The sequence below is a fragment of the Genypterus blacodes genome, unplaced genomic scaffold, assembly GCF_046128005.1.
Source record: "Genypterus blacodes isolate CSIRO-AG114 ecotype Tasmania unplaced genomic scaffold, CSIRO-AGI_Gbla_v1 ptg000111l_1, whole genome shotgun sequence".
Taxonomy (NCBI): domain Eukaryota; kingdom Metazoa; phylum Chordata; class Actinopteri; order Ophidiiformes; family Ophidiidae; genus Genypterus; species Genypterus blacodes.
Window position 1 is genome coordinate 2,472,594 of NW_027466915.1, and position 12,692 is coordinate 2,485,285.

Here is a 12,692-nt window from a genome sequence, read left to right on the forward strand (position 1 = left end):
TATACGTTTCTATGACAGATATAACAGTATATGGCATTGTAATATATGGCTTTAGCAACTGTAGTAAAATGGCCTTGGTCTGTTTGTGGTAGCTTACATTATTTTTATTTGAAAGTATAAATGCTGCTCACAAACCATGATTAAGAAAACAAAGACACTCTGATTTCTGTGACACTTTAATCTTGTTTGTTTGTACTAGTTTCCAGAGCATATGAGTTATGATTGTTAAGTATTTCACCCTTTATTCCCACTCCAAACTATTAATCACCTGAAAGGTTCCCACAACGAGAGTACATTGACAAGGAAATCAATTCGATAACTACACGGCAAATGTATGAACACAAGTTAGCAGTAAATGTGGAAGAAAAACAACCTGAACTGATCACAGTTCAGTAATAATTTGTCTGGACTCAAACAGCACTTAAAATGCTCAAGCGATGTCTTCAAATATTCACACTGCAACAATCTTCATGAGCCGATGGCTTTGCCTGTTCTTACAGATACGGTCTGTGGGATTATTCATGCTTGTTTTTTTGTCATTGAAGGAGGAAGGGGACACACAAACTGAGATTAATCAACTTCCTCGATGGTTGGACCAGAGGATCCTCCACCAGAGGGAGCACCACCTGCTCCCGGGAATCCGCCTGGCATTCCACCTGGCATTCCACCTGGCATCCCGCCTGGCATCCCACCAGCACTCTGGTACAGCTTGGTGATGATGGGGTTACACACCTTCTCCAGCTCCTGTTGCTGGTGTTCATACTCATCCCTCTCTGCTGTCTAGAAGAAGGAAATACAACAAAAAATCAGAATATTCCCATAATTGAATATTACCTTATGGAAATCTTCCACTACAAATAAGGAAAATCAGCACACAAATATGAATATTACACATGAAATACTGAAAGGACATGAAAGAAGAATCTAAGGCTTAAACAGTGTGTGTGTGTCATAGGATTAGAATAGGATCCGGTTGTTTGTTGATGTGTAGGTGATCTTGCTTATATTGCGATCAAATGTCACAGGCAACCAGGTTTATAGAATTATTTGAAATGATTTACCTGGTTCTTGTCCAGCCAGCTGATGACCTCATTGCACTTGTCCAAGATCTTCTGCTTGTCCTCTTCGCTGATCTTGCCAGCGAGCTTCTCATCCTCCACAGTGGACTTCATGTTGAAGGAATAAGACTCCAGACTGTTCTTGGAGGACACTTTGTCACGCTGGACATCATCTTCAGCCTTGTATTTCTCAGCCTCCTGGACCATACGTTCAATGTCTTCCTTGCTGAGGCGACCTATCAGAAAACAGATGAAGTGAGGAAGAATCCACCCCACCTTCCACGGCTGACATGGCAGCATAGCATCACAGAATTTTTAATTATTTCTGTTTACCTTTGTCATTGGTGATGGTAATCTTGTTTTCCTTCCCGGTGCTCTTATCAACAGCAGAAACATTGAGGATTCCATTGGCATCAATATCAAATGTCACTTCAATCTGAGGAACACCACGAGGAGCTGGAGGGATGCCAGTCAGTTCAAACTTGCCCAGCAGGTTGTTATCCTTCGTCATGGCACGCTCGCCTTCATAGACCTGTTAGATGTAAACAAGTCAGCAGTGGACACGTCATCTCTTCTCTCAGATCGGATTATCGACACAAAAGAAAAATCCTGGATAACATTGCTGTTAGATATGAATCGCTATAAAATATGAAATACCTGGATGAGCACACCAGGTTGGTTGTCAGAATAGGTGGTGAAGGTTTGGGTCTGTTTTGTAGGAATGGTTGTGTTGCGTTTGATCAGGACAGTCATGACACCTCCAGCCGTCTCAATACCCAGAGACAGAGGGGTGACATCCAGAAGAAGCAAGTCCTGGACATTCTCAGATTTGTCACCACACAGGATGGCAGCCTGCACAGCTGAAGACAACAGTAGAAGATTAGACTTTAAGAGGAACAGAGCCTGGATAATCATGAAACCACATACTTCAGAACACCAAATCTCAGGGTACAGAAGTAAACCATTTACCAGCTCCATAGGCCACAGCTTCATCCGGATTGATGCTCTTATTGAGCTCCTTTCCATTGAACAAATCCTGCAGAAGCTTCTGGATCTTGGGGATACGGGTGGAACCACCAACCAGAACAATGTCATGAATCTGGGACTTGTCCATCTTGGCATCACGGAGCGACTTCTCCACAGGGTCCAAAGTGCCACGGAAGAGGTCAGCGTTGAGCTCCTCAAAGCGAGCCCTGGTGATGGAGGTGTAGAAGTCCACTCCTTCATACAGGGAGTCGATTTCGATGCTGGCCTGGGTGCTGGAGGACAGGGTGCGCTTCGCCCTCTCACAAGCTGTGCGCAGACGACGGACGGCCCTCTTGTTGTCACTGATGTCCTTCTTGTATTTGCGCTTGAACTCGCCAATGAAGTGGTTGACCATGCGGTTGTCGAAATCTTCCCCACCAAGATGAGTATCTCCAGCAGTCGACTTGACCTCAAAGATGCCATCTTCAATGGTCAAGATGGACACATCGAAGGTGCCACCACCAAGATCAAAGATGAGAACGTTCCTCTCAGACCCAACCTGGAAATTAATAGAATTTTGAGTAAAGTTGTTCAGGTTCTGCTAGATACAGGACACAATATATCAACTATTAGGCAGAATCTCACCTTCTTGTCCAAACCATAAGCAATTGCTGCAGCAGTTGGCTCATTAATGATTCTCAGTACGTTCAGACCAGAGATTGTTCCAGCATCTTTGGTTGCTTGGCGTTGAGAGTCATTGAAGTATGCAGGGACTGTGACAACAGCATTTGACACAGACTACCAAATATACATAACAGAAGCATTGTTAGACCTTCCAGCAAGCATATAATTGTAGTTAAATTCAAGTTATTTTGTATATCTACCTTTCCAAGGTAGGCTTCAGCAATCTCTTTCATCTTTGTCAACACCATAGAGGAGATTTCCTCAGGGTAGAAACTTTTGGTTTCACCTTTGTATTCAACCTCCACTTTGGGACGTCCACTGTCACTGATCACATTGAATGGCCAGTGCTTCATGTCAGAATGAACCACTGGGTCCTCAAATCGTCTGCCAATCAAACGCTTGGCGTCTGCAAGAAAATGTTGAAAATGAAATAATGCAGTTGTCCTGTCTTTGTTCAGACACTTCCAGATTTTCTAGAACGGTGACTTTATTCATCCAGTGACCTGGGAGTGAAAGAACAAGATCACAGCCTTAAAATCAATATTTCATGACATATCACATCACCATGTAACCTTACCGAAGACTGTGTTGGTGGGGTTCATGGCAACCTGATTCTTGGCGGCATCTCCAATGAGCCTCTCTGAATCTGTGAAGGCCACATAGCTGGGTGTGGTCCTGTTGCCCTGATCGTTGGCAATGATCTCAACCTTGCCATGCTGGAATACACCCACACAGGAGTAGGTGGTCCCAAGATCGATGCCAACTGCTGCTCCTTTGGACATGATTACTCTGGGAAAAAACAATACTTAATGTATCAGGGGGTAGAGCAATTATATCTACCAAAACACACAAACTATGTGGCCCAGGTCAGTGTGAGGACATTCATTGAGCAGACAGACATGTGATGACCCCTGCTACCGTCCAGGTATAAGCTACAGTTTAGTGTAATTGGATCGTGTGTGTCATGGATTAGATAGCAGGCTAAGGCAGCCATCTTAGGTGGCAGGATAAAATAGGCTGCACAGATGCTCCTGCAGTTTGGGGGTCAAGAAATGGGAGTCGGATGACCCAACTCATTAAAAAATGCAAATTCTGAAGAACGAGCACATCCAGCAATAAACCACTCAAGTCTAATACAATATCTTATACTTGAATAATTCACATTTGTTTTTGTGCGGCAGGTTAATGCTGATGTGAATTGTGCAGCATGCAGGATGTCCGTACATGGTTTTAGCAGCATCACGCTGAGGCGATGTCCCAACTGATCTCCGGCCATCTGGGAGAGAAAAGCGCTTACCCCCCCCCCCCCCCCCCCCCCCCCCCCCTCCCCTACCGGCTCCTTTGAAGGACAAAGTTGCCCGGCTGCTGCAGAATCCAACCTAGACCCGCATCTATGCGTAAAGTTGCATTCAATGCCTGTGCTGAGCGAGGAGTAATGAAGACCTGCTATAGAACCGATGAGCTCATAAAATGCGCAAAACACCCAACAAGCGATCTGAGACCAAATCTAACACATATATAATCCTTGACACAATATCAACGTGTTGTCGTAAGAAGACTAGTTAATATATGTATTTATGCTGCCCAATGCGCGATTGACGACTTTGATTGTGATAGCAAAGGAAGGAGCGAATTAGCAATGTCACTATACATTCACATCAGAGAAATAAAACACACACACACGGGGAAATACATCGATTAATCGTAATTAATCGAGAAATGTAAATGCATACTAACATATATTAACGCATAAGAGGTCGCGCTTTATCGCGTCCTACCTGGATGCTGCCGCTGCAGTGTGTGTATGTGTGTGTGTCCGTATGCGTCTCCTCGAGTAGATGATGAGCACAGAGCGAAGATGCCGGCTGCACCGCTCTCCTATAGAACTTTCTGGATTCCCGTTGAGCCAATCAGGTTAGAGAACAGCGATGCGTTTCCTGCTCATTCAGTATCCTCAGCCTCCCTTTGACCCGGCGATCTCTGATTGGTTCAAAGCGATGCTGCTGTAAAAAAAAAAAAAAACCCAGAGTAAAGGCAGATACTAGACAGAAATAGAAGGTTCTAGGGTTTTCCTCACTGTAGAGCTGTACACTCATCTCACAGATAGCAATTTATTACCATTGACTGCTTCATTTCTGCCATTAGACATGAATTTTCTATTAATTAAATAAAGCTTTGGTTACAGTAGACGGTTATATGAGACAGTTAGTTGAGTGTAGTGGCGCTCAAGAGGCAATCCATGACAAATCCATCACATTCTAAGAAAATGATTAGATTGAAAATGTCCTCAGGTATCCTGTAATTGTTTTCACTGTATAATAATGAGAGGATTATTCTCTACTACACAGGGTAATTCATGTGTCCTTAATGGCCCTCAATCTGAATAACCTGACTGCCCCGAATCTATCTTCAGCAGCTGCATTGTTAAACTAAAATAGGCTACAAATGATTGAAAGCAGGACTAATATGAGCATATGACTTTAAAAGGAGTGCTGAAATTCCATCTGGACTTTAGTGAACATTTCCTTATCTACAAAAGGGGGGCCCTGCAGAAAAAGTTTGGGAACCACTGGACTAACTCATTTCATTCACTGAATTTTTGTCTATCGTGTTCATTGGGTTGCTACTTTTTTTGTTCCGATTTTCTCCAAAGCATTTGCTGCCATCTCTAGATTAGTTCATTTTGTAAAGTTCTTCATTTCAGCTGGTCCAAATCCATTACATGAAAAATATGCCAGTTAGCACGCAGAAGCAGCTTTTACATTACATTACATTACGGTCATTTGGCGGACGCTTTTATCCAAAGCGACTTACATCACATTATATTACCACCCTTCGCAGAGGGGGGAGCATTTGAGGGTTCGTGCCTTGCTCAGGGGCACCTCGGCAGGGACTCGAACCGGCAACCCTCCGGTTCTTAAGCGGAAGCTCCACCCACTCGACTACTGCCTCCCTTTTACACAAAAACAGTATCAAATGTGGGGAGGAGTAGGGGACGGTGGTAGACCATATTAGACCATATAGTGTTTCCGAGTGGGTGCTCATCTAACCAATATAGTCATAGTCTACATTACGGAGAATGCTGCCTGGTATGTCAGTCCAAAATCTGCAATAACTGTTCCACTAGATTGAGATTTGGTGACTGTGAGAGCCACAGCATGTGATCTCAATAAGTCTGATTATCATGAGAATATTAAATAACCCTTTCCCTATGCTGGCCCTTCTTCCCTTAGAGAGGCTATGTAGAGAGGTAGATGCCAACTCACTCATTCTCTTGACCTGACCTTTGTAAACGGCTACTGCGAAAACCAACTCAAACTATATTTACCGTGATGTCACAGTTCAGTCAGCTTTTCAGTGTAGCCTATATTGTTTACTTTACTGTTATTTACTGCTTTATGCTAAATAAAAAGTTTTTATGTTTTTTTTTTACTTTTTCCTTTTGCTTACATTGAAGTTTCTCTGAAAACTGAATTATTACACTCACTGTTTATCACATGAGGATGCCTTGAATCAAAATGTTGGTGGAAACCACACGTGTGATGTCACGGAAGGTCCCTCAGCGGCGCACAAATAGAGAACGTGCAATGAGGAAACGCAGCAGAGAACTACTTACCCAGTGACAGAGATGGAAGTCAAGCTGCAGCTCAGCCTCTTCATGTTTTTCATACCGGGTAAGTTCTTACTTACTTTGAATACTTACTAAGTAGCAAAAGAGTGTGTAGTTTGTAAGGAGGGACAATTTTTAGATGGTTGATTAATGAAAGAGAGTGATGACTTCAAAAACAAAAAAGAGTGATGACAAAATCACCACTTAGTAAACAACACTTGTGTACCAGTATAGTGACTTCTGTGTGATTCTATGTGAAGTGTAGGAAAAAGTCACAACCCGAGATGTTTCTGACAATAAAATTATATTACATTTTTATTTTATCATATTGTGTATCTAATTGGCATTGCTTTTGTCCTTGTCATACATTTGCATGTATGTATTCTTGCTTTTATTGCTCTTTGCTCTTAATGTATTCTGTGTGTAATACAAAGAAGGTTTTGCTTGATTTGTTGTCCTTCAGTATAAGATCTTTGTTGTTTCAGTTACTTTTTTCATGTACTTAAATATGTTGTGTCATCTCGGAAACACATTTGATCACAAAAGAGACTTGACCAAAAGGATCTAAAATAGTTAACATTCTAGATCTCAAACAACCAGAGATATCTTTCCAGATCTGGAAAACTGATACTGTCTAAAGACATTGGTGGGTGAATGACACTATGACCGTACATTTAAGTAACCAACCTTCGCTTTTTGAACTTCGTCACCTTATGACTCTATGAAGCCCACCACCATCTCTGCTGGGGTGAACATGCCCCCACAAATGTAGTTTCCAAACAGCTCATCATTCTCCCCCCATAGGAAAGAAAAAGCCCACACAGGCCCGTGTGAACACCCATACTAACTGTAGATCGGCACTCACTCCCACCCATACTTTCTCTTTCACCATGTGGGGACTGACCACATTATTTCCTGTTAGAACAACATGAAGATGTGACAGGGGGCTACTTGAACAATTCTACACCTTGTTTCTCACACCTCCTCCGCACACACACACACACACACACACACACACTGGCCAGTGCGAATGTCAGTAATGAATGAGTCAAAACTGAGATAATTCATGTTTCAACTTTAATTTCAATATTTTTTTTTTATCGTAGTTTCCCTAGCGCTGTGGCAGCGTGTGACTGTGATGGAGGGTCGGATTCTCACCTTAACCTGCCCCCTTAGAAAAGCTCACAGGAACCATGTGGAGTGGCGGAACCCTGAACACAACATTATGTTCTTCAATCGTCAACAAGGTGAGGATGGTAGAGTCTCTCGTTCATAATTCATTTTTAATCAAATAAGGGAGACTAAACGTCTTTTTATTATCAGCTTTGCAGGACAGGCGCTACAGTATCATCAATCTGTCCACGTCACAATTCACCATCAGTATCTCCAAAGTATCCTTCAAAGATGGAGGCAACTACACGTGTTCTGAGTACCACCACAGTCACACGAATGAGAACATAGTGGAAGTGACGGTGTTAGGTGAGTTTAATTATGTAATGGTTTTGTTAATTAATGAGCAGTTTTTTGTACGAGTAATTAAATTATAGGCAAAACCACCAAGGATATGACACATTAAAGATCTGTAACTATTTAAGAGTTCTACAATCCGTACGTAAATAAGTATAATTCATTATTATACTTGAATAATATCAGCTATAATATCAGCTTTGTTGTTGATTCTTATTAAGGTACTCCGAAAATGGAAGTGGTACAGCATGATGGGAAATATGTCATAAAGTGCACTGCAGAGGGAAACCACCATCCTCCCCAGATCTCCTGGAGTCTGGGTCAAGACGAGAGTGAAGTCACCCGTAAGTTGCTGTAACATTTTCAGTGGAAGCTAACATTGTTAATGTTATCATTTCATCAAAAAACAAATGAATGAATTATAATTTTAAAAAATCTCCCAAAATCTGTGAAAATAAATTATTATAAATGTTGATTGTGGTGTGATCCATTTAAATGTAATTGAAATTCAAAGCTTTATAATATCAGATTTAAAATGCTATATTTGAATGGTTATGTATTTACTAAAGCCAGCTGGCTCATCTGATTTGAGTTAATGTCAAATGCACCTGTCATGTTCCACAGATCAGGAGGACATCCGTCATGAAGTTGGAATTCACAAATATACCTCTGAGGATAAGATGCAAATTCAGGCATCTGACAACGGACTTGTTGTAAAATGCCTTGTTCGCCATCCAGCCCTGCACTCCAACATTCTGATGGACTTTGTTCGAATTGGACGAAGCTGTGAGTATAATTAATTTACTCCGAATGCTCACGCTCGTACCTGATCCAGTGTTTGTGAAGCTTTCTGGTGCACACTTGATGACTTCAGAAGAGCAAAAATCACACATCTCCATTAAATAGTCAACAGTTGACACCACAACGGGTCACTAGTATCGGGCAAGAACAGCTTTCGTGAAAGTACTTCTGCATTGATGAAGACATTTAAGGAACAAGGAGTTTGTCATCACTAGACATGGAAAGCACTGCACTTTTTACAGGGTATTTTTTCTCTTTAGTTCCTGTTGTTCCATGACAGCCTGTAGCACCACAGTGTCATACTTGACCAAGAAACAACAGCGGCATGTGATTTCCTCTTTCTGTGTATTGAAAATGTCTTGGTTTCCTGTATTCTAAAATGGAAAACAGATATGATTAGCAGAACAGCACTGTGCAAATTTGACTTTGAATTGTTTGATTTCTTTTTCTTATAACTGGTGTAAATTCCTCCTCTGTCTCAGCAAGGAGGTCCCTATTGAGGACATCAACCAGTTCACCCACCACAGCTCAGCCTCAAAGGTCAACAGAGGTATCTAGGACAACAGCTGGCTGGTTAAACGACAAAACAACACCGACTCCATTAACAACACACTTGTTCAGGCCTTCTTCAGAGAACTCAACAAAGTTAAACAATCCCTCCGATGAGCCAAAGACAATAACAGCATCCACTGGACTTCATCTGAATACAACAACACCCTCACATCAGAGCACTGATGGTGAGTGATTAGTTTATATTTTTACATTCAAGACTTTAAGTGAGATACTATACATCAGATAACAGCATTGACTTGTGGAGTGAATTAACTTCCATATAATCAATTCAGAACCTGACAATGTATAGATAAAACAATTGCTAATCTAATCTAATCTATCTGAAATTAAAGAGAGACAGTATGTCAGCTTTCATTATGCGGTTAACTTGTTTCCTTAAGCACCGCAATTAGTTTTGATACCACCAGATCTGTTTCCTGTACCGGAAGTAACAGAACTTGAGTGAACATGTGCAGACACATTCATGAAATGTGAGGCTGGAAGTGATTGAGAGTGTCTTTAACTCCAAAGTTTGAATGAAATAACACTTAAAACCCAGTTTGGATTTTGTTTCCTTTGATGTGGTGAGGAAAAGTTAAGCGTTAAAGTTATGACATAAAAACACATTTTCTCATGAGGTTCATTTCTGTTATTTGTAGGCAACGCAGAGAACTCTCTATTTAAATGTTTTTGATGCTGTTTTTGGTGTTTTGCTGTTGATGGTGTCTTTTGATTATCATTAGTGCTTTCTTACATATCTTGCCCAATATCAATACGTTTTTTTATGTAGTAGCGAGTTAAAGAAGATTTTCCAACATCTGTGGGTAATAATATTCTATTCTATTCTCAGGTTCAACCCATACATGGAATAGCACTGTCAGCAATACATCCAGCACAACAGGTATGATATCTGATACGATTACTGTACTTTGGGCCCTTCAGGTGCTTTCCTACCACACTGCTGGCCATCCTACTGTGACATCTTCCCCTGATACTTCACCCTGTTCACCCCGGTCCCTACCATTACCCCTGAAGTTATATTAGTACAATATCTAAATATTTGTACTCTTAAAATAGATTCTATTAGATGCACCTTTATCCGTACCACATGGGGACATTTCCGGTTAAATGTCAGTAGATTCTGTCTGATGCTATCTAGTGGTGACTGTTGATAACTGCAGTTTAGTGGTTCCATTTTGTGATAACATTGTTTGACACCCTCTGATAATCATTAACACCCTTCTTCTTTATTATTTTTTAAAGGCTGGACAATCTCCACGGTAACAGAGAACAGCCCAGGCTATAATAGCAGTGAGGGGAACAGGAACATAGGTAAATGTACATTACTAGCATCATTACTGTCCTCATGAGTGACATATGTAATGCTAAGATACTCCTGTCCCATGACAAAATACAAAGTTGGCCTTGAGACCAATAAAGCTTTTGTTAAATGCTCCTCTGTCTGTTTCCAGGTGATGCCAGTGAGCCAGAGAGGCGTAAGGGAAATACAGGAAAGGCAACGTTACTGGTCTTACTGGTAACTTGCCTCATTGTTGGTCTTCTGGTGGTTGTCATTTTTTTCAGCATCAAGCTTAGGAGAGCACACTTGATCTGGAAGAGAGGTAAGCAGGACAAAAACAAGCCTCAATCAGACTGCAATCTGTTAAGTCAGGGCCACACCTTTATGATAACAACAGTTCTGTTGTTGTTGTGGCGTCTGCTTGATTTTTATCTGGTGAATGCTGACTGAAAGACAGTTTTTATTGTTGCAGAGAATGAAGAATCTGAGCCATCATCAGAGAGCAGTAAATCAAAATCAAGCCAAGAAGAGAAGCAGGCCCAAGGACAAAGGCGCAAAGGTACAAAACACTTCTTTTAAGCCCAAAATCAAACAACAGAATGTATGGAACAAGATCATGCCATCATTGCAAAACACACAGCAATGGATCATAAAGAATTTTAATTGGGATGTTGAGGAACTATCATTAAATATTGTGCTGTAGAGTGCAACTTGCCAATGTGATTATTGAATTTAACATTGCAAGAATTTTACAAGGTACAGCACCACGCCATTTGTATGTGACTGTTGACTCAGTGGTGATAGCATTGACAGAGGCAGCTGCCTTCCAGTTGTCACACAGGGAATACAAATCCCTCTTGTTCAAACATGTTTAAAGCCACAACATCAAGTTACAAGTTGGGCTTCCACAATGGCTTATTTGACTTTAATTATGCAAGAAATCCATTGTTTTCATTTAACATCAATGAAGACAGTTCAAGTAAAGTCCTTCTCCAAAAGCACGTCTTTCCAGAGAAACTGGCCTGTGTGAGAGAAACAATCACTGATTATGTAATTCTCCCCTCTCTCTCCCCCCCCCTCTCTCAGGGCTCTTTAATACAGCATTCACACAGTATGTCGCTGAGGCACCGACAGAAATACCCACACCATCAACAAGCAGCAGTGCACCCGAAGCAGCAGAGAGTGTAAAGGAAGAGAAGACGTTTGAAGCTCATTTATCGACCACTACAGCCACAAATAACATGAAAGAGACAGAGCTGTAAAATAATACATCTGTAGGAATAAGCTATCAGCAACATCAGGCGGCGTCATTTGAATGTGCTTGTCTTGCTCTCTTTTTTGTTTTTAGTTGAAAGTGTATGTTTACATTGGATGATGTGGTTACACATTGACTATAAAGTACTGTATGATACTGTGTAAATATTGTATATACTATGTGCTTGACATATGCCAATAAATTGTGTATTTTTTGCTTGAACATGAATAATTGATTAAATTGGAGTCAAGCCATGCCATTACAATTTACCTTTGCTTCGCCAACAAACCCCATGCTTACAGTATTTCTTAGCCTCTTTAGTTTGTCTTAAACTAACTAACTTTTTACTGTATATTGGATCATTTGGGGGCCTTGTTGAAATGTTATATGATGATTCGATACAAGTAAGATTACAAGTAAGGGCTTTAAAGAATATGGACAGTAATTTCTTGTGAAGCCTAATATCACGTGTAGTGTCTCAAAGGGCTTATGTGCCTACACAGGAATGATTCTTCATCCAGGTAAAGATATATAGAACAAGGAAAAACTCCCTTAAAAACCCCTAGAGTATCAGGTAAAAAACCCATGAACACATCACCTCTCCTCAAAAAGCCAAGTGTGTAATTAGAGCTACATGTACTGAAGCAGACAAAGGGGTGGCAGATGTGTGTAACAATGGAGGAGGGCTCAAAACAGGAATGGATCCCTAGGTCATGTGAAACTTAGACTACAAGAAACTCAAGAAGTTAATTAGAAGCAATAAATAAACACAATGAGACTCTAAAGTATATGAAATTAGGATGTATGAGCTACTTTACCCAAACCTGGGCAACACAATGTATATTTATTTCCTGTAAAAAGTCATTCCCACGTGTTTGGCTCACTTCCTGATTGTTATGCCAGGAAATACACAGGGAAATGAAACTTAAGAGACAAAGAACCTTTTATTTGTGCCATGTTGTATTTTTTTAAATAAAAATACATCACACAACACATCAC

General features: G+C 40.9%; 2 protein-coding genes across 3 annotated transcripts; one reads left to right on the forward strand and one right to left on the reverse strand.

Annotated features, from left to right (window-relative positions):
- Positions 1 to 158: 158 nt before the first annotated feature.
- Positions 159 to 4,702, reverse strand: LOC143009202 (heat shock cognate 71 kDa protein). Its single transcript, XM_076161223.1, has 9 exons — positions 4,487 to 4,702; positions 3,286 to 3,497; positions 2,909 to 3,114; positions 2,670 to 2,822; positions 2,028 to 2,583; positions 1,716 to 1,918; positions 1,392 to 1,590; positions 1,062 to 1,294; positions 159 to 780 (listed from the first exon to the last, which is right to left on the reverse strand). Exons 2-9 carry the CDS (start codon positions 3,488 to 3,490, stop codon positions 571 to 573), a joined length of 1,965 nt encoding a protein of 654 aa, XP_076017338.1. The 5' UTR covers positions 3,491 to 3,497; positions 4,487 to 4,702; the 3' UTR covers positions 159 to 570.
- A 1,343-nt stretch (positions 4,703 to 6,045) lies between these two features.
- On the forward strand, positions 6,046 to 12,290 carry crtam (cytotoxic and regulatory T cell molecule). Of its 2 annotated transcripts, none has more exons than XM_076161224.1 (11): positions 6,046 to 6,382; positions 7,425 to 7,565; positions 7,642 to 7,797; positions 8,007 to 8,129; positions 8,410 to 8,571; positions 9,069 to 9,323; positions 9,989 to 10,039; positions 10,402 to 10,470; positions 10,611 to 10,760; positions 10,896 to 10,997; positions 11,525 to 12,290. In XM_076161224.1, exons 1-11 carry the CDS (start codon positions 6,337 to 6,339, stop codon positions 11,698 to 11,700), a joined length of 1,431 nt encoding a protein of 476 aa, XP_076017339.1. In that variant the 5' UTR covers positions 6,046 to 6,336; the 3' UTR covers positions 11,701 to 12,290. The 2 variants fall into 2 exon arrangements, with proteins under 2 accessions (XP_076017339.1, XP_076017340.1); XM_076161225.1 differs by having other exon boundaries at positions 6,052 to 6,382; positions 10,911 to 10,997.
- The last annotated feature ends 402 nt before the right edge of the window (positions 12,291 to 12,692 follow it).